Here is a 22,027-nt window from a genome sequence, read left to right on the forward strand (position 1 = left end):
TGCCTTAATAGGATTTTAAGAAAACATCTGTAAGACAGGCCCCTCAGAAGCAAGCTACAGACCATGTCCTGGGAATGAGGAGCTGTTCTGCTAGTGAACTACAGGCTGCAGCCCTTCGCTGGCTGGTGAGTGCCTGTACCCTTTGTCAGCACGAGTCTGGTCCCAGCTAGAGAGGTCTCTCACTTGGTGTAACCCTGGGGAGGGAAATACGACTGCTTTTAGTATGGTCAGTGCAGCTGCCCGTTTCCTTTTTTCTCCAGCTTTGCTGTTCATCAGATCTGTTCTGAGTCTGTAATAATTTGACCTGGGCAAATGAGCTTCAGACTTGAAATGTGGCCTGACACTGTGGAGATGGTTTTGGCCTGTAACCCCAAGAAACACCAAGCTACAGCATAGTGGAGCTCTTCTGCCTTCCAGTGGTCTCTCGGCTCATGGGCATCTCGTAACCCACCCTCATGATGGTGGCTGTGTGGCTAGCTTCATCGCTAGTGTGACCGCGCTGGCTTTGGCAGAGACAGTCAATACATGTCTCTTGCCCGTGCCCTTAGCCTGAGCACGTTTTGAAATATATCTTAAATACATTTTTTTTCTGAAGGAAGGAGAGCTGAGGAGCAGCTGCCTTTGCCTACCCAGTGCTACTCTGCACTCATAGTTGGAAAGCAGCCTGGCCTCTCACAGAGGGGCTCCACTGCCGGTAGTTCTGCTGCCTGCTTGCTTTCTTGTGTCTCACCTGAGAAGTTTCACTGCCCGCACTGATTCTGTTTTGACTAGATCTGCTCATACGGGCTCTGGGGTTCTTTTCCTAACGACATAGAGGGTGATCTGGGATGGCAGAGCGGCACAGGAGGACAGTGGCTGAGGCAGCTGATGCCTCTGTTGCAATGGAAGCCGCCAGTGCTCTGTGACATTTGCTGACAGAGGGTGCAAAATTCCAGTAGTGTCAGAGGTACGTGGGTAAAAGGTGCTACACAAAAGATTCACGTCCTCTGTGGCTAATGCTTGAATGTTGTCTTAAAGCTCTGGTGACCTGCCGGCCGGATGAATTCCAGTGTGGCGATGGGACCTGTATCCATGGAGCAAAGCAGTGTGACAAGGTGCATGACTGTCCTGACAACAGTGACGAGGCAGGCTGCGTCCAAGGTAGGTACAGACCACTCTGCGCTCCTCGCGCTCCCTGGCGTAAGCCTGCAAGAGCTGCGTGGCCATTGGAAAGGGAAGAGGCCTGTGCTGCTCCTCTAGGCCATGGCAGGCTGCTTCCTGCAGGGGTTTAAGCTGTTGGCAGCGGGGTTGCTTGGGAGTGATGACTGTGCTGATCAGGCAGACTGCATGGCTTGAGAAGTTCCTCGCATGATACTCAGACTTAATGTTCATGTTCTTAATCCCATCCCATTTCTGCTAACGACACCCTCTTGAAGCTTTATGTCAGGCTTTTTGTTGTCATGAGTCTCGTCTAACTTAGTTGCTTTCCTCTCTTGCCCAACACGACAGAGTCAGCATGTGAAAGTCCCAGCAAGTTTCAGTGTAAGAGTGGAGAGTGCATTGACGGAGGCAAAGTGTGCGATTCACATAGAGACTGCAGGGACTGGTCTGACGAGCCTCTGAAAGAATGTGGTACAGTACTTGCCTTCTACGTGTTGCTCCTGTTGTAACTGCTTCCCCTCTCCTCCATCTGGTGCTCACAGCTTTGAGTGTAACCACATGTAGCTGCTAATGCTATTTCTCACTCTTCTCCTCTTTCCTTGCCTTTATTCTCTCATCACCCTTCATATGAATATAATTAGTAGCCTAATCTGATCATCTGTACGTTTGAACTGTGCCCTTCTCAGCTCAGCTTTTATTCTTGGAGGGGGATATATGAACTGAGCACGGGACTAGGAACCAGGAATTCCCCCTCTCCCCAGCTACTCATGTCCTCCACAGCACAGACCAGTTTATTTAGCCTCATTGCCCAAATTATCTTTCAATTGTAAGATGATGATAGCATCATAAAAATTTTGTATTGGGAACATGCTTTGAAGGTGTAAACACAGAGGGTGGCAGCAATCACCGAGAGATTACTTCAGCCATTTCTGGGGTTGAAATCTTGCTGCTGCTTCCCTTAGAATGACAGCAGGTTGCTCTCTGACAGCGTCCTGCCAGCTCTGGGCTAGCGAGCATGCGCAAGTCATGAGAGCCGGGTCTGCACCGGGACTGTCAGGGTCAGCAGAAGGGAAAGCCCGGGCCAGAGAGCTGCGCCGCTCTCCCTAGGGCAGCCCCTCTCCCACCTCTCCCAGCAGGCATTGTGGGCACCCGCCCCAAACCGGAGCATTACTCAAACACAGTTGGTTTTTTCCCCAGTGCAGAAGTGCCTCGGGCAAGCATCCTTTTCCATGACATCATGGAGCACCAGTAGCGTGGAGCTCAGTGCCTGCCTCTTAGATAACTCACATTCAGGAAGAACTGTCGGTCTCTCCTTCTGTATGAAGACAAGAAGCGTGTGTGCACGCCTAGCGAGGATGCCTTTAACTTGTGCTTTCAGTATACCCTTGCTTGCTTCCACACTAATCCCCATCTCCCTGTTTTTCTGAGTGGGTGTTGCAACTTGTCTGTCTGTGGAGGTCTCCTAACAACGCTGGCAGCCCAGTTTGTCTTAGGAGACTGGGCAGTGACACGGTACAGCTGGGCTTGATGCTTAACCTTACAGTGATGCCGTGGCTGACTTGGTGCAGGCCCAGGCGGGCAGCGAAGTGTTGTTTGAGTTAGGAAGCTGAGCAGAGAATAACCCCCAAGGAAACACGTTTCTTTAAGAGTGCAGAATGATGTGGATTGCTGCGAACGTAATGCCCACGCACAAGTAATCCATGCAGAAGGCAGGAGGTGCAGGGCATGTTCCTCATCTTGGTGTGTCTGTCTAGCTGTGTGCTAGACACTGCAGTGCCCTCCAAGATTCCCCCAAAAAAGCATGGCAGAAGACAGAACATCACTTGTCTTATTTTAGGCGGGCAGTGAACATACTGCCGAAGTCTGGGTAATGGGCAGCAGCTGCCCAGCAGAAAGAGAACAGGCTAACAGTTACTAACGTGCCTGGCTTCTCCTCAGCTGCTATTGAGAAGTGCAGCAAGTGAACCAGCACTTGACTTACAGTCTCTAAATCCATTCCGCAAAGCACTTTTGAAACCATTGGACTCATCTGAGGTGAGGGTTTGCTTGTTAGCTGCAACAGCCTTTGTAGTGTTTTGCAGAGAGCAGTTGTGCATGTTTGTGACCCAGTTTGCTAGAGGCCTCTGCACGTTCGGAACCGGTGATACTATTAATAAACATCACTGAACAGTGACAACGCACAGTGCAATTCTGTGGACACCTTGTTGGAGCCTAGTGAACCTGCTTTATTAATAATGTATTGACATCTATGGGTATGTGTCTTTGATAGGAAGGCGAAAGCATCCCAGAGCTGAGATGGGATTCCTTCTGGCATGGTATTTTCCTAGTCTCACTGACTTAACTGGCTTGTGGTTGTTTTTGTTTTCTTCCAAGAGCACTGGTTTAATGGCTCTGCTGTACTGCTCACCTGCAGTGTGCAAGGAAGCAATTAGTAAAAGATAAATGAAAAATTTGCCTTTTAATTCCATTATAGATTGAAGCAAATCAGTTTCACTTGTTCTAGTGAGCCCACTATCCCTGAAATCCCACAGCTTCTGTTCTGCTGAACTCCCTGTTCAGCAGTCTTACTTAGAGGACTTTCTCTCACCTTGTGTAGGTTAATTACAACAAGAAACAGGAAAGTAGCTTTCCTCAGCCTCTCATTCAGTTCTAGTTACAAGGATCCATTTAGTCTGTTTTTCATTTCAGCACTTGAAAGCAGGATCAGAGCGATGGCCTTGGATTAAACAGGGATCCAGGAGAGGATGGGGGCTGTTGCTTCATAAATTGCACACTTGGGCTGATGCAGGCTGCCAGCAGAGACTGTCACGTGGGATCCGTTTGTGGGAGGACCGTATCTCAGTGCTAATGGAGATTCTCGGACAGACTGTGCTTTGGTGTTTTCTGGAATTTTCACATAGATGGTTCCTTGGAACTAGATGGGAAAATAGTACAGTATTTCAAAATAGCTGGCCCCTGAGAGATGAGACTCCCCCAGCATGAATTATTAAAGCTCAGAGAGACTGTTCAGAAAAGTCAACATGAACCAGCGCATAGGGAAGGAGGAGTCTCCTGGAGAGAGCCCTTAGGTCCCTTGAAGTTTCTCACATGTGGCAGAACATGCTCAGAGCAGCAGCTCTCTGATGGGATGAGATGCAGAGATTCACATACGCCGTGTCCCCAGGGCTCCCTGTTCATTTAGCCACTAGCTTTCAGTCCAAACAATCCTACAGTGTTGGTTTGGAATAATAAAGTGCAAGAAAGTGATATGGTGGTGGCTTCCTAGCTGTGAAGTCACTTATGGTCTCTGCGGCCAGCTTCTGGCTACCAAAAGCTGATATGGGGGAAAAAATTCTGAGGACATCTCTTTAATTTTATTCAATCTTACGACTGAAAGCCCTGCTTTGTCATGGATAATCTGTATACCCCTTCCAGGTATTAATGAATGCTCTATGAACAACGGTGGTTGCTCACACATATGCAAAGACTTGAAGATTGGTTACGAATGTGAATGCCCGCCCGGATACAAGCTTCTGGATAAAAAAACGTGTGGAGGTAATTTACATGCAAACAGCAGTCCCTTGTGTTTCACCATACAGAGACGTGATTATATTCACTTCAGCATTGCTCCATCACAGATGGTTTGATTTCAAGTTATTGATGGGTTTCAAACACTCTTTTCAGACATAGATGAATGTGAGAATCCAGACGCTTGTAGCCAGATCTGCATTAATTACAAGGGAGACTACAAATGCGAGTGCTACGAGGGATATGAGATGGACACCCTGTCCAAGAACTGCAAAGCTGTAGGTAAGACACCACCACGGGCACTTCAGCGCTGCTTGCTCAACATCACAACTCTGATAAGAAAACATGCTTGCAGGGCTGAGGCCAGGGGGACAGAAACAAAAGGAAACTAGCAAAGCAAGCAAGCGAAGACATCTCATTTGGAGCAGCACGGAACTGGTGCAGTGATAGCAGATGCGTCTGTAGGCAAGAACTACTGATCACGCAGATCAGAATATTTTAACAGTGTACAGAGCAAGATTACAGTCACTAGTTGGCTGTTTGAAGCTGAAACTAGAAAAGAAAGTCTCTTGACAGGTGTTTTTAAAAACAGTGCAGCAAAAACATTTAGTGGTAGAAGTAACAAAAGGAAGAAAACATCCTGATTAAAACATGGTAGGTTAGCCACCTCTCCACCCTCCCACGCAGATACCAACATGAACAGCAGCAGTTTGCTCGACCTTATTGTAAGATGAAGGTTAATGTCAGAGGCACAGAAAGTTGAACTGTGCAAGGCTGAGCATTAGGCGGCCAGGGGTTTCTTTAATGGACATAGTGGGTCTCTTGGGGAAGGACGAGTTACCTGCAACACAGAATTGCTTCTCCAGTGTTATCCTGCGCATCCACATGGCCTCTTTCTTCTCAGGTTCTATATGGTATGCACAGTGTCCTGCTGTCCTCATAAAGACTGTTGGTCTCACACCTGCAGTGAGTTAGGACTGACCCGAATCCTGGGACACTGATCTGCTTGTTCATCAGAAAATTCTCTTGTGCTCCAGAGTCTGTGCTGGGAGCCCTGCAGCACAGTGTGTTCCAGAGCTAGAACCTTATTCCCAGCTCTTTCCTTTCAGTATCATGTTCCTCAATACCCTTCTGTCCTTCCCAATGGAAAGACCCTCTTCGCTAGTACCTTCTACTGGCCACTGTTGGAGACAAACCAGTCTAACCCACTAAAACTCGTTCTGAGCGTCCCATCCTGTCCCTGCCTCAGACAGGAAGGTGCCCAAAAAGCAAACTAAAGCTTTAGCTGTTTGACTCAGAGCTGATTTTAGTGACACTTAAGAACACAGAGAATCACATGCTGTGCTACCTGCAAAGGGCAAGGACAGGCACCTCTTGGTCTGAGCCTAGAGACACAGGTGTCTGCCTCCTCCCGTAGGAAACCGGCCTCCACAGGGCCCACAGCGAGTAACTGTGGAGACCAAGTTGGTGCCTGTGGTCTTCTAAGCAAAATAACTGTGTGGTTTCTATGTGTCCCGGTCTACTTTATGCTGCTTGAGAGGCACTGGCCTGAGAACATGACTGCAGTAGCAGTATCGCCAGCACCCAGGCTGCAGGCTCTGGCCCTGCAAACAGAGATGTGAACTGCCTGAGCCCGAGTGCTCAAGTGGACTGTGAGAGCTCTGCATGTATGTGACAGTCTGAAACTCCTCCCTGGCAACCAGTCCTGGCTTTGCTGGATTCAGTGTGGTTTTATCATGCCTCAAGTCTGGCTGCCTCCCTTCCCTCCAGCCAGCCCAGAGGGCTGTCTCTTCCCTGTCCTGGTCACGAGTCACCAAAATCCGGCCCGTGTATTTTGTATCTAAAATGTGTAACTGGAGGTGAGGACATTCCCCGGAGTTTTGCTTGTGGCTTAGTGGAATAGGGAGACCAGCAGCCAGTGTGCATCTGGCGACCACAGCGGTGCTGCGGTCCTCCCTGTCCGCATGTGACAGCACTGCCTCTGGGAGCGGTTTACACTTGCTTCTGGTGCGGTGTAAAGCTCCCTTGCAAAGCAGAACTAGCAGCAACTGATGGCTCTGTTGTTGTCTGAGAAATGAAAGCTGAATCCAGCCCTTGGGTCAGCTGCTAAAATGACAAATGCGCTGATTTTCTGTGGTAGGCAAGAGTCCGTACCTGATTTTCACCAATCGCCATGAGGTTCGTAAGATAGACCTGGTGAAAAGGGACTACTCTCGCATCATTCCCATGCTGAAGAACGTCGTGGCGCTGGATGTGGAGGTGTCAACAAACAGAATATATTGGTGTGATTTGTTCTACCGAAAAATCTACAGGTAGGGGGCAAGAAAGGGGGTGTGTTTGATGTCTTTCCAAAGCTGTGGCTCAACCTGTACCCCATAAGGACAGTCTGTAGAGAGGAGTGCAGGGGACAGCGAACCTGAGGGCTTTCCTTCCCTGACTGGATTACCTGTTGTGCCCCAGACTTTGTAAGCTTTTTTAGGAATTGATAAATCAGGAGCTTGTGCAGTTACCTGCTTTGATAATACAGGAAGGCTTTTCGTCAATAATAGATGCTGCTGCATTTGGGTTTTTTATACTGATTATACTTAGACTCGTTTACTGAGTCATAATAATGATTCACACTAAATCATCATCAGCGTTGCTGAGCGATGCTTAGCGAGACTGCTGCTGCGTTGTGTGCTTGCTGCTCATAAATCAAGAAAGGACTTGGCATCTGAAAGCACACAGGAGGCAAATGGTGGGTGGGAGCAAGGAGGTAGCAACACAGATACCCACTGGAGTAGCTGCCCACTGTCATCTCTGGTAGACTGGATTTCAATTCACAGCACTTGACCACGGTACACGTTCTGTGATTCTCATTCTCCCTTCTCCTTCAGCTGTTTTTATGGCATCCATCGCAGTATGTACTGGGGCTTGTGAGTGTGCCCGGTCAAAAATACATTTAATTTATGCGCTGAAAATCCCCCATGTATATTCTGATTTGCATAGCTATTGCACCCTATTGCAGCTTCTACAGTGATTTGTTCTGGGTTTTAGCTAATGACCAGGCAAAGGTTGATTAGTTTCAGTGTGTGGGAGCCAAGCCAAGGTTTCTGCAGGCTGTGGTGGCTCCCGTGCCATCGGCAGGGAGGTTTGCCCAGGCTGGGCTGAGTGTTAAGCTGCTTTCACTGCAGGCACAGGCAGGAGTAGGTAAGGGCTTCGTGTTCATGCACAGAGAAGTACTCAAGACACACGGCTCCTTCTGCAGCTCTCTGACAGTGAGTGCCCTGGGATGCTGGGGATACAGTTTCATATCCTGAACACGGCTATACCAAGCCTTTTGCTTCTTCCAAACAGCAGAAGTTTTCTCTTTCTTAGTCCTGCTTCCATTAGCTTTGTTACAAGTCCCACTTTTTCTGCAGACTGAGCTGTGCAAAACTTTCTGCTGTTGTATAACTTTTTAGGATGTACCGAGTTATTCTATGAGCCAGACTAAGCTCTTGGAAACGCCTATGCAAACTCAGAGTAACTCCATCTCAGTCCATGCATTGCAACAGATATTGATGCAGGGGCAAAAGACCAGAATCAGCCTGTGTGCTTGTAGGGGCCACATTGAGTTATTTATGAAACATGATGTAGAGTTTGCTGCCTTTCATTAGCATTTTGAAAGATTTTGAGGCTGCCACTGATATTTAGTGAACATTTTCTTTGTATCTAACGAGATCACTTGCCAAATTAGTACAGCTCCATGAATTCCTTTGATGAATCATGATTAGTTACACAGGTCCTAATTCTGCAATACATTTAAGCACATTTATTTGCATACTGAGTTCAACTCTGTTCAGCAGAGCACTGGAGATTATATTTCTGATGTCCATAAATCCCATGAAGCGATGCTATTGAAGTTAACATGCCTGAAGTCAAATGTTTTGCTGAATTGTGCAGTTATAGCAGGAAGCAGGTAGCAAAATAAAATGACAGTTCCCTCTTCCGGAAATGCCTGCCATCCAGATACAGGGAAATAAGAGCAAGTTGTAGGAGAAAGTGGAAGGTTGCAGCCATAAGGGTTTCTATGTCAATCATGCTGCCACACGTGCACTTTCTTTCTGTGGGGATGCAGTGGTGCTGCCTGGCATTCAGCTGGCTGCATTCCAACCCCACGCACATGTGCGCGGCCCTCCCTGTGCCGTGTGCCAGTCCAGTGACCAGCCCTGTCTTTGCAGTGCCTACATTGACAAAGCGAGTGACACAGCTGAGCAGGTGATTCTGATAGACAGCCAGCTGAACTCTCCTGAAGGACTGGCAATAGACTGGGTTCATAAGAATATCTACTGGACGGATTCTGGAAACAAGACCATCTCGGTGGCCACTGCAGATGGAAGCAGGAGGAGGACACTTTTCAACAGTGACCTCAGCGAGCCAAGAGCCATTGCTGTTGATCCTACACGGAGGTAGGTGTAAAGACCACAAACACTTCCCTTTGCCAACAGAGACGTTCCAGTCATCTCTGTCTCTCTTACGAACTTGTGGGTGGTTCTCATCAAGACTTGAGATACCTTTCAGGATAGATAGATCCATTGAACTTAAATGGGACTGCTGAGATGGTTCAACTGTTTGCAAGGCCACTGCTGTTAAAGTTCTGAAAGGAATGCTCAGGCCGTGTGTTCAGTGGGCCTGAGCTGGTCCAGGCATATAGGTTGTTCTGGGAACCGAGGTCGCCTGTTGGATATGTATGGGCCGCTTGGATAAGCGAAGTCCACGTACCTAGCAGACACACCAGGAGATAGTTTGCATGGGGTTACTAAGGTGAGATTTTGCATTCTGGTGCACGTTTTGTGGCAGAGTACCCCATGGGACAGTACGTGGCTCCTCTGGGTGCGTATCAGAGTTAACTGAAGTGGCTGAGGGGCTTTGCTATACTAAGGCGAGAAAAAGGCACCTCCTACTCTAATTAGTAGTGCAGATTGCTTAGCCTCGAGTCCAATTTACTGTTTTCTTTCAGGTTCATGTACTGGTCTGACTGGGGAGACAAAGCTAAGATTGAGAAAGCTGGCCTGAATGGCGTGGGGCGGCAAGTGCTAGTGACTGACAACATTGAGTGGCCAAATGGCATCACACTCGGTAAGTGCCCAGGTTAAAGCTACAGCATCCACTGTGACTGATGTAAATTTATTTTTATCGTTAACTAAATTGTAAATGCGCAAAGGCACCTGCATACAAAAAGCCTCCGTCACTTACTGCTCACCAGCACAAGCAATTTGATTTCAGTAGCAAGCACAGGCAGTAAGTCTTGCCACAGTCAGAACTTCATACTGCAGCAGCTTTGAGTTGCTTTTAGGTATGCCCGAAAGCACAGGGAAATTCTGGGGGAGGATGCAGAGCTGCAGCAACCCTCTGGAAGTCCAGGAAGCATCAGAGAGTCCTTGATGCCGGTGTCTGAACCTGGACCTGTCTCAGGATACTTCATTGGGCTGATCAATGCACGGTACGTCAAGGAATGAGACACAGCCTGCCCAGCTGCTCCGGGAGGGGGTAGCAAGATGGAAACCATCTTGGCTCATATCCTGCATCCTGCAGGCCCAGAGAGGGCTGTGGTCCTCCTCACTGCCACACCAAATTGCAGGAGCAGGAAGGAGGTTTCCTGCCCTCAGGGAGCAGCAGGGGACACCCTCCTCGGGAGTTACAGCTGTATCTGCTCTAACGCCCTGCAGATGGGAGGTTCTCTGGTGGGTTTTATATGTGAAAATTCTGGCCCTGACAAGGACATAGGAGAAAATCCTGCTACCATTGCATAGTGTTGAAGTGCTACTGCTGTGAACAAATAATGTTATCCTTTAGTAATTAAGAAACTAATTAATGACTTGTTTAATTACAGAATTTGTTTTGTGTTGGCACTCATCCACTTGCATTCTGTTCAGTGAATCTCATCCAAAATGAGATAACTTACTCCAGGAAGAGAAAGTCAGTGCTTAGCGTTCTAAATAACATTGGATCCTTCCCTTCCACTTGCCTGCACCCCCGCAAAACCTGGCCAGCAGCACAAGAAGGGTTTCTGGACCCAGGATTCTTCTTCGCTGAAAATGTGTAGATCACACAGCTCCTTCAGAGAGGTGTTTCATTTGAATCACAGTTGTTGTTCTCCAGCAAAAGGCCCAGGACTGAATAGCCTTGACAGGGATGAAGCTTCTCGCGCAGGCACTGATGGAGTGATTCTGGGAAGCCCAAACTGCTGCTGGCCTGCTCCTCCTGGTAACAAAAAAACCTCATCGTACAAAGCTGTCAGTCAGGCGTTCCCCACACACACACACACACACACACACAGAATGTTCTTCCTTTTTAATCTTATTTTATAGGGTCTTATCCCAGCATATCTGGGCACTGATTCAAAATTAGAACTAGTGTAAAAGGGGGCCAATAATAAAGAGATTAGTCATGCTGCCAGCAGGAAAAACATGCTGGGCAAGAGAAAAAGAGTTGCAGGAGCTGTGTGTAATTTTGCTTCATTGTGTTTCACTTCTCAGATTTGCTGAATCAGCGTCTGTACTGGGTAGACTCCAAATTGCATTCGCTGTCCTGCATTGATTTCAATGGCAGCAACAGAAAAGTTCTGATCTCTTCTGTTGATGATCTGAGCCATCCTTTCGGCTTAGCAGTGTTTGAGGTAAGAGTCAAAAACGGATGCAGAACAGACTGGAGACTGCAAGAGGTCTCAGAGCTCTTTTTGATTAAAAGCTCTGCCTTTTGCATAGCACGGAAAGCTCAGCGAGGGCGTTCGCTGCTATAGAAACCGATTAACCTGGTGTGGGTTCAGCAGGGAAAATTGTTTTCTAAAGCCCTTTAGTCAGGAGCAGTGCACTGTCTCGTGCTTTTACCTTATGTACCAGTGCAGCCATGCGGCTCTGGTGGTGCCCAGCATAACACCTCCCACAGAACTGGAAAACGGGTAATGGGTTTTCCTTGTTTTGAATTAAGCCAACTGCCCAAAGGCCAAAACCATTATCAAGGGAAGGGAGAAGCCACTTACCGTGATCAGCAGGCGGAACTGCCCGAGTGACACTTCAGGATGTCTCTTTATCTTTTGAAAGTCAGACCTTGAGGGGAGCTTCCAGGACTCAGCCAGCCTCTCAGCCTGCAGCTGAGCACTCTGCTGCACTCAGCAGCTTCATTTCGTACCATCTTTGCATAGCTGTGTTGCATTTTCTGGTGCCAACAGAACCCTCAGGAGAGGAAGGCCCCTTAAATTTTGGTGCATTGGCTAGTTGTTTCTGTTGCCTCTCCCAGCACCTGCAGAAGCACCCTCAGCGACTTTTTCACCTGTCTCAGGAGTCAAGGCTTCAGCTGGGAATAGCTGTGGCAGCAAGGCACCGGCAGGACTCCCCCTGCAGTCGGTGTGTACCACGGCATTGCTGAGGCTGGGGACTTGGCAGTACAAAGGTGCTTGTTCACCCAGTTCTGAAAGGGTCGGATAATTCTCTTTCAGGCTGAACTGCTCCAGTTATGACACACGTCAGAGAAACTTCCCTGTCCCCAGAATTACAGCTCTGATCCTACAAAGACATAAGGCTATTTTCACAAAGGCTTCAAACTCGTACTTGAGTATGTTCCATTGAAAACCCAATTAGTCTTATAGATTCAGTACTCACGTACCATTCAGTGTCACGCTGCAGCCTTACTAAAAGCAGTGCAGTAATTCATTAAATAGTACAGTTCGGACCCTCAGCTGTCATGAAGGAAGAACTAAGGCCAGCTGAGATCTGCAGAAATTACTATTTAAATGGGCATCCACGTTTCTGCCATTAGTTTTTACACAGCTACCCAGCGGCAGGGCCCAGGGCTAACAGCTTCCTTGCAGTTTGTTTCTCATGCTTAAGATCTAAAAAGACGTGTTCAAAACTGTGTTCCTCATCCGAGCTCAGGAGTACTCCAGGGGTGTGGAAGACATAATTCAAATCCCTCCTTGGCCTGGGTGGAAGCAGAGAGACAATCCAGCTCTTCTGCTCTTCCTCCCCTGTTAGAGGATTTCCAAGCGTCACTAGCCTGGGGCAGCAAAGTCTTCTCTTTTGTAGCTAAGCTCCTTTCTGTGATTATTTTAAAGCTTATGGGAACAAAAGCTTCAAATTTGGCACCTCGCTCTAGGTAAGCTATAGCAGAGAAAGGTGTCTGGCTGGCTCCCTGACAAGGTATGTGTCAGGCTCCTTTCTTTTCTCTTCATTTCACTTAACTAGGTTGGCTTTTGACTCAGCAAAACCCTTATTCCTCCCATGCAACGTGTGTGATATCAAGACATCTAACTTTGGGCCCGAGTTTCCCCAAGACATGGCTGCTTTTTAGTTTTATCCTCATCAGCAGTGTTTGGAAGGATGTCTTGGGTTATTTCACCTCTGTACAGCCTTCCTTATCTGAGTGGCTGGTTAGAAAAACAGACAGCCCTTTTGCTTTTGATAATTTGCCCTTGTTGTCCAGCAGTGTGACTTTCCTCACTGAACTACATGTGGTTTTTAGCAGGCAGCAGCATGCATAGCTGACTGAGCAACGATGACCGGTAACTGCAGTTCCTGTGTACCTCTTTGACCAGTTATTTTGCTTCTTCAATCATAGTATGCCAGGCAAATGACATTAATAAATAGATACTCATCTTCCAGGTGTGCTCTAGGTACTGGCCTCTCCGTAGATACCTGTTTAATGCAGGTCTTATTTTTGGAAAGGAGAAATAATCAGCAGAGATAACAAAAGTTTCTAGTGTGGTCCTTTGGTTCTGCTTATGATCCACCCAGTCTTTAAAAAAAAATAAATTTTTAAAAAAAATGGTTCAGAAACAGAATGGATGCTACTCTTCTGCACTTAACCAAATTTCTGCTTCTCGGTCTCATAGCTACTCAGAATTACTAAACCCTTTAGAAGCGTGTAAGATTGCTGTGCTTTTGAACATTAGGAATGATAGTGTCCAAAAAAAGGAAAAAAGTAGGAACGCAGTGCATTGACTTTGCAGCTACTGGAATTTAATCCAACTTGAGCTGGATTTGAGCAGGGCCAGGTCAGAAATTCTGTGCATTTCCTGCAGGACAGAGTGTTCTGGACTGACCTGGAGAACGAAGCAATCTTCAGCGCAAACAGGCTGAATGGCTTGGACATCTCCATTTTGGCAGAAAATCTCAATAATCCTCATGACATCGTGGTATTTCATGAACTAAAGCAGCCCAAAGGTAAGATGTCCTCAGGGTGTCATGGCCCTAAACCGAGCTTATTTGAGCTAGTAAATGAAATGCTTCCTGATGGTTCTTGATGAGAGAGAACACACAGGTAATAAAGTGGAATCAATGCCTACTGTTTGAAGTTCCTGCATAATTAATTCAGTAGCAACACTTACTGAAAGCCTGCAATTTAATAGCTAATTAGCATCTTTGATAACAGTGAGTTACTCTCGTCACTGTGATGCTTGCCATTTGTTTTGTATTTGGGCAGTTTTTATAGTAGTGTGTAAGGTTTCACTCCAAACTGTAAAGATGCTAAGCAGCCCGATTAATGGAGGTACAGCATGCAAGAGCATCTTCTTAGAGGACCTGATATTTATTATTAGTGGTTCTTGGCAAAGAACTAATTTAAAAAACAACTTGTCTTTTCTTCTGTCCTCGGGTAGCTCCAGATTCCTGCGAGCTCAGCCCCCAGCCAAACGGAGGCTGTGAGTATTTGTGTCTTCCTGCACCTCAGATCTCTCCCCATTCTCCCAAGTATACATGTGCCTGTCCTGACAACATGTGGCTGGGTCCTGACATGAAAAAATGCTACAAAGGTAAACACAATCACATCAGTGTTTCACTATTCCAACAAAACCATACGTACAGTGGATACATTTCCTGAGGGCGGAACATAAACGCTAGCTTTTGTATTCCACTAGTTGCTGCCTTCTGAACGCAGCACTGTGGTGTCCTTTATTGAAAGCATGCTTATTTTTGAAAGCATAACCAGAAATGGAGCAGAAAGGGGGAAAAGGGAGTAAGGCCCAGCACTAGAAGTGTGAACAGTCAATAGGCCATTAAAACTTGCCACATTATTGCCCTACAGTTACTGGACCTGGAGAGGCACACTCATTGCTGATAGTATCCTGAAGAGATGAGTGGTTTCAATGTAGTTTTCCCTAACATGCAAATAGTTCCTGCTACAAATTCAGTATCCTCTGCGGTACTGAAAAAACACACAAGTTTTTGAACTTCTTAACTACCTTCCATCCAGAGTGTTTTATTACTATTAATAAATTAAGCTTGACTTCTCCAAATTATTTCTGTAGCTTTAGGCAGAGAACTATTGAGATAGTCTGACTACCTGGTAAATAGAATTGGAATTTGGTTTCTACTTGTAACCATTCAACATCATCCTCCCCCGATTTACATCACCATTTATGATTTGCTTTGTGTACTTTAAACAAATTTCACTGTTGCTCTTGCTTTTCAGATTTTCCAACTACTTCAACTACCGTACTAGTTTCTACAACCATAGCATCCCGTACTGCTGGTACCACAACCATTGCAACTGTACTTGGCAGTGCCAGCAACACTACTGAAGTCGTCCCCAAAGCTGTATCAGAAGCTACAATTACCACCCCGAGTTTTCATTTACCTTCCACCACATCCATCCTGATAGATTCTGAGATGACCACTGGAAACAGCAATTTATCACAGCACTGTAAGTGAATTACCTTCCTCTCTCCTTTTTCTGTATGTACTGTATCACAAACACTCATGCACTGGTGGGGCAGCTGACCTAACAGCTGAGTTACGAACAGGTCAGATGCAGGCATGTCCTGTTGCACAGCAGGAGACACAGAATCATTTAGGTTGGACAAGACCTTTGAGATTATCAAGTGCAGCTGTTAACGCAGGGCTGCCATGTCCATCACTACATCAGGTACGCTTTCTGCAGACATAACAGACGTGTTACGATAGCTGATGTGATTCTAGTCACTCAGGATGTTGAGGAACTTATGTCAGGTCTTCGTCCAACATACATGAAATGGACCCTAGAGATAAGGCCCTGAGAGTTCACCCAAGTCCATGCCTTGGGCCTCTAACACTAGTTCATCCCAGCTTCAGTGCTGTCGGTAGTACTGCATACCATAGGATGGATGATTCTACAGGTGCTTCACCTATTTTAGTTGTTTAATGATTAATGTGATCCAGCAGAAGTTGTTGGTGAAAAATGCCTCCTGTCCAGCTTTAGCCCTGCTGGACGTTTGGAATCGCTGTGGCCCCAAACAAGCTGCATCTGTTCTCCATGGCTGTGCTCTGCACATTAACGTGGCCTGATCTGTGACTTACGTGGGAAGTTGCACTGCATATCAGGAAAGTATCCCAACAGAGAGCGCTAACAGGCTCTCCTCAAGTTCACCCTGTGTGAGTGAGTAATGGAACACCACCCTACCCTCTAGTGCTAACAGGTAGTCCCTTCAGATCATACTGCCAAGGTAAAGCAGAAAAGCTGAACTGCCTTTCAGAAAAAAAAAAAAAAAAAAAAATCTAGTCCAGAGAGAAGACCTTATTCTTCAGGACTGTCACCATTCAAGACCTCAAACGGATCTACATTGCTTTAAAAACAGTAAAATACTTTTTTTCCCATAAATGTTTCAGTGAGCAGAATAGGCAGTTTCCATTGTATCTGGAAAGCAAAACTAAACCATCCCTGTTTGACTGGGGTGCCTGTTTGTAGGAATAGTGATGCAGCACATCCGTACTGCAGGTGGGAAAGCGGAGTTTGATTTCTAAAATTCATTCTTGTGAGTTCTTTTTGTGCAAATTTCTTTCAAACGCAATGATTAACTTTTTAATAAGCCATGGAAGCAAGGTTCTTTTGTCCACATATTAAATAGTCTGGCTTATTAAGTAAATAACTCTGTAATAGAACAACTTGCCACAGGGAGATACTTAAAAAGATAAATTGCCTTGTAGCAAAATTGGTAGTAGAACGGCAGTAGTAAAACTACAGTTAGTTCCTCCTCTCTCAGTTCCTGATATTTTAGCAAAAATATTTTTTTTGCTGATCCTCTATTATAAGACCTCAGAGCAAACATTTTTAAGTATATAACATGAAAGGGATATTGATTTAAATTTTTTTAGAATTATTTTCCCTAGAATTGTTTTTTTCTGTTGGTAAGTACAATATTGAGTTTTTGGGTTACTTCTGCATGCTGAGGCAGACTGCAGCGATGAGTGATATATGTGTTGACTAGCTCCTTAGCTGTAAATAAATAAAAAAAAATAATTAAAAAGAAAAGCTGTGCAGATGGCTTTGAAGTACATTCTTTTTCTGACAGCTAAATAAATCATTAATTGTGTCAGTACTAGGAAGTGTTCTTCTGTGGATTTTTAAGAGCACTCTTCACCATCCCCTGATCCATGCATGGAATTTCCATTAAATTTCATGTTTTTTTAAAACTGGTCTCTTTTTTTATGCTTGAAAATTAAGAGACACGTGTACAGTCACTTACTCATATCTGGTTAGAGCTTCTCTACCTGGTTAACACTGTACTGAGCCCTTCCCTTCGGCAGCCGCACTCTCCTGGCGTGTAGTTGTCATTCCGCAAGGGCAGCAGCGCTTCCTGGCCGGGCTGTTTATCCTTCCTAAGAAGTAGCAGCTCAGCCTAGCCCAGTTTTGTGTGTATACACTTTTTATCTTCTCCATAATAATTTTATCACAAAACTTTTCATAGACTCTTGGATTACAAAAGCTTTCTGATGGGCAGAACAGCATAGTTACTAATATAAAAATTCTTTATGTGTGGCTTTGAAACCAGCAAATGAGTTAAATGATCAGAATTATTTCTGTAATTACAGATGCAAATAACGACCAAGGCTTTGATTCCACTGTGACAGCAGCTGTTATTGGAATTGTCATACCTGTAGGTAAGCTGATTTGATTTAACCTTTGAGGGAGATCATACCAAAGTGCTCGTGTAAATACACTCCTCTGGTTTTCAGGGTTGGGGGTGCAGATGAGTACAGGAACTGCTGAGACAGGGAAGAGCAGCCTGGCTTTGAGAAATTGTACAAGGTTGGATATTTACATGGGAACACCCCAGCAGATTCATGCCTGGCTAACAGGCCATTCTTTCCCCTTTCCTCAGTGGTCATTGGCCTGCTGTGCATGGGGGGATACCTCATCTGGAGAAACTGGAAACGGAAGAATACTAAAAGCATGAATTTTGATAATCCAGTGTATAGGAAGACCACAGAAGAGGAAGATGAAGATGAAATCCACATTGGGCGGACTGCCCAAATTGGACATGTCTACCCAGCAGTAAGTATCTGAGGAAAGTGCTGACAGAGAAGATAAATTTTGTTGCGAGGTTAGACGCAGAATTATCTCCAGCTGGTTAGTGTTGGTTATTTGCCATATAATGACAAAAACTAGAACTTACTTTAATAATCATTGACTAGGCAGAAGCCTAAACTTCTAGATGGCTTATGAAGTTGTCTTAGAATAGAGTAGTCCATATAATAAAATACTCTGTTCAAATGAAGAACAAGTGTCCTTATCAACATACCTAGTAAGCTGGCAAGTGTAATGCTACCTCAAGAGCTCAGTATGTGACAGCAGATCCTCCACTGGATTCCATTGTATCTGAGGTTGGACTGCTACCAAGTGTCTAAACTGTCTTAAGGATAACTTGCGTTTCTCTGCAAACCAGGGTCCATATTAGAAGAGTCAGATCCCTCACAAGGAGGCGTGAATAGGGTTCAGTATGGAGTTCAGGAAATTTGCCTCGGCAATATTAAGCTTTACAGAAAGCAAACATTGGGTAGCAAGCCCTGTGTATGCAGAAGAGAGAGAACCTGTTCTGCGTGGCAGTTTGTCTGCAAAGGAGCCTCCTTGAAAGCAGCAGCCCTGGTGAGATGCAGCACTGGCAGTTAAAACAGCATTGTGTTTTTAAAGAGAGCATAAAGATCCGTAAGTAATGAGTGAAGGCGATATAGCTTCTATAGGCAGGCATGTAGGTAATGTCCTATATTATCTAAAGATCCTGCTAAAGATCACACTAGAAAAGGTGTCATCCCTTACAAGGAACTTTATCTAATACACAAGTGAAATAACTTTCCAACACCTCTTCTTTTCCACATTTGAGTGAGTGACCCCGGGGTGGGGGAGAGCAGTGCATAAAAGAGATTTGTCACAAATACACTAGGAAAAACCATGAGATTTTTAACAAGAAATACAAGTTAGCAACAGTATCACAAGTCACAAATTTTCTCAAGTGTGCTTTTTTTTCCCTTCACAGCGTGTAGCATTAAGCTTAGAAGATGACGGGTTGCCATGAGGATGAAGTTCCTGCTCCAAACAATACACTGAACAAATTTGGTTTGGATCACAGAACCTGCTTCCTCTTTTTGATGGTTATTTATGTTGCAGAAGGGTAACCACAAAGTTATAATGAACTGCAAACATCCAAAGGATGTGAGAGTTTTGTATGTATAATCTTTTATACACATTTTAACTTGTTGCACTACCCATTTGTGATAGTGAATAAGCGACAGCTGAGCTACTAACTCTGTGTACATAACCAGCCAGACTGAAGGTTCAGTAGCTATTGCTTTATTTTAAGACTATATTTATAGATATTTTGTAAATATGTTGAATATGCTTTGTGGCTATCCATCAACATAAGTAAAACAAATTCTGTACAGGCAGTTTAGAAATATTTATTAACAAAATCTGGATTATAAGATCTGTTCTGTAAATATAGTAGAGGGGTGAGAGTATTTATTTTTTGTATGTTTGGCTTGCTGTGCATAGATTATCTGTGTATATATCTATCTAGTCTAGATAGATATATAGGCATATAAATATATACATATATAAAAATATATACATATATTTTAAAACTACTAGCCGACATTTATGAAAATTAGGGATAATTGAATTTTTACAGGATGTTTGAGAAGTTTGCTTTGAAATCTAAAGACACTACATAAGAACAAGCTGTAGGTAAGACAGCTGACAGATAAAGCACTGCAGTAACGAACAGAGCTCCTTTCCAGACTGGCTCATGTGGTCGCTTTTAAATTTTCCAGAAAGATTCATCTGCAGTGCTCTGAAGAGCTAAGGCTTACAGCATTTCAGTCAGGAGAAACTCCTACAGCACCCCATTATTTTTTGTCTTACATTATTGCTTTTTACAGCTTGGTACAAATTTGATTGAGGTTTTTCATTTGTTTCTAAATGTAAATATAAATGCTTTTTGCCACTGGGAATCTTGCACCTGTCAAATTAGCTTAGAATTAGTAGAAACAAAGATTTAGCTGTAAACTTCTATACACCCAAAATCAGCCTTGTCACCCGGTTCATCAGGAAAAACTCAACACAATAACAAAGGTTAATTCCTTCCCTCCTTGCCCTTTTCGCCTACTCATACTGATTAAGAGTCCAAATTTAGGAGATGCTGTGGGGCAGCGTCTTGATTCAGTATGTAGAATTCTTTGAAGTGCAGCAGTTCCTTTCCACGTTACTGCCAACAGAGCAGCCTGCACTACGGCAAATCTCCCGTGCCACAGAGCAACTAGGCAAGGAGGTTAGAGGAGGTGAAAAATTCAGAGCTTTTTCAGTATCTTTGGCTGGGTCATCCTCCACCTTGCAGAAAAAAACCACTTTCTTTTTTCTCATCTCATTCTGTAAGATTCCCAGTGGATTCTATGGGAAGCAAATACACCTAACCTCCCACTGCGTAATGGACTAGTACCTCCCTGAACTGTACCAAAACCTAGGGAAATCTTCTTGGTGTTCTTACACCAGTCCAAGCTTTTGTATTCAAGTGAGTAGAAGCAACGCAGCCTGAGTAGGTTTGGGATTTTTTCCAAATAAATTCGGTGTGATGTGAGCTGGAAGTTGATTCTTGACTAAGAAAAGGAAGAAAGTGTCTAAAGACTGAGTATGCTTTACAAACGTAATACATGCTCTCAAAATGGCCTGCACAGACAATGCATAAATAATCAAGCATCCTTCTACGCAAATTTTAGCTTTTAAGGCCGCAAAAAAATAAGATGTCCAATTATTGGTTTAAGGTATGAAGCTCTTTGTACAAATCCATGCACTGTGTGCATGAAGAAAAAAACTGAGGAAAAGGCTGTATGTGATAACACTGTAACTAACAGACGAATGTAAATATATTTGAAAGTTCTACAGTTTTGATACTTTTTTAAGAACACACACAAACAAACCTGTATAAACCACGTATAAAAGGCTACAGTTTTTTTCCAAACTATTGTAAATGAACTCAATGTGCAGGGCTGATTTCAGCCTTTACAGATTTATAAATAACTACTGAGAAGTCAAACACCAAATTTGTTTTTTTAAGAAATTAATTATTTTAAATAATGGTTCAGATTGTTAGGATGATATTTAACATTGTAATCACTTCTGATCTCTGTCTTGTCATACTGAAGTTCTGTTAGAGTAAGTTCTTGCTTGGTGCCTTTTGTGTTTAAGTTTTTATGTTATGGACAAAAGGACCAGGGAGGGGCGGGGGGGGATCTGCTCTGTGTAACACTTGCTGTACTGACATCAATAAGGATTACTGAAAACCAAATGAAACGCATTTGTAAAACACTGCACAGTTTCTATAGAAAGATTAAATTTTTTTTATCTGGGACTACTGAAGTAGTTACTTCATAGTGCCTAAAATACTGTCCTAGACCTGGGACTGAATCATATTTTGATCTGAGTTTTCTTTAACTCTTCATTGTCCAAACCCAAAAGTGGGATTTGGGAATGCTGTTGTGTAGTGCAGCTGTTCAGCTGCAGCTTTACAGTAGCAACACCAAAACCAGTTCACATTCTCATATTCATTCTCTGTGAATGAACAGAGGGTTCTGTTCTGAATTGGCTTTCTCTGCCACTTTGCTTTTGGTCACCTTCAAATCACACTGAGAACCGTCCAGGGTTCGTTATTTCCTTGAGCTGAACAACTGCATCACTGATGTGTCACTGGAAGTTTTACTCGCTTATTTTAGTTACAAGTCCTCTGATCCTTACCCCCTGTGAGAAAATATTGTCTCAACGGTGCATACAACAAAGCTGGTATAGTTTTTAACCTGAACTATTACATGTTAGACTATTCAACAACTAGTTGCAAACTACTGTTTCTTAATACAGCTTTTGGTAAAGCATATCTACAGAAGCTGAAAAACTTGTTACAACCAAACATGCACTCTTCTGCCATACTGAAAGAAAGGCAGAAATACTGCTGTTCTTGGAATCGCAGCAGGCAGCCTTTTGGGGTTTTTAAACATACAATCCCCTCTGGACACAAAGCCAAAATGAGATCCGCTGTACTAGAAGTACAATGATATCTTTAGCTGGAGACACAAGCGAGTCAGAAGTACACGTGCAGTGAGCTTGCTCTCTCTGCCCCTTCTCT

General features: G+C 44.5%; 1 protein-coding gene across 3 annotated transcripts in view; it reads left to right on the forward strand.

Moving 5' to 3' along the window:
• The window catches only part of LRP8 (LDL receptor related protein 8), a 194,223-nt gene extending 172,908 nt beyond the window's left edge, over positions 1-21,315 (forward strand). For 2 of the 3 annotated variants that reach the window (XM_056356674.1, XM_056356676.1), the window contains 14 exons: positions 1,018-1,140; positions 1,489-1,611; positions 4,555-4,674; positions 4,804-4,929; positions 6,788-6,959; positions 8,850-9,077; positions 9,629-9,747; positions 11,148-11,287; positions 13,688-13,829; positions 14,264-14,416; positions 15,076-15,306; positions 17,451-17,519; positions 17,741-17,913; positions 18,893-21,315. In XM_056356674.1, coding sequence (XP_056212649.1) covers positions 1,018-1,140; positions 1,489-1,611; positions 4,555-4,674; positions 4,804-4,929; positions 6,788-6,959; positions 8,850-9,077; positions 9,629-9,747; positions 11,148-11,287; positions 13,688-13,829; positions 14,264-14,416; positions 15,076-15,306; positions 17,451-17,519; positions 17,741-17,913; positions 18,893-18,931 — 1,958 coding nt within the window. In that variant the 3' untranslated portion in view covers positions 18,932-21,315. The remainder of the gene's footprint in view (positions 1-1,017; positions 1,141-1,488; positions 1,612-4,554; positions 4,675-4,803; positions 4,930-6,787; positions 6,960-8,849; positions 9,078-9,628; positions 9,748-11,147; positions 11,288-13,687; positions 13,830-14,263; positions 14,417-15,075; positions 15,307-17,450; positions 17,520-17,740; positions 17,914-18,892) is intronic. The other variant, XM_056356675.1, reaches the window with a different exon arrangement.
• The last annotated feature ends 712 nt before the right edge of the window (positions 21,316-22,027 follow it).

The sequence above is a fragment of the Falco biarmicus genome, chromosome 11 (genome assembly GCF_023638135.1).
Source record: "Falco biarmicus isolate bFalBia1 chromosome 11, bFalBia1.pri, whole genome shotgun sequence".
Classification (NCBI taxonomy): domain Eukaryota; kingdom Metazoa; phylum Chordata; class Aves; order Falconiformes; family Falconidae; genus Falco; species Falco biarmicus.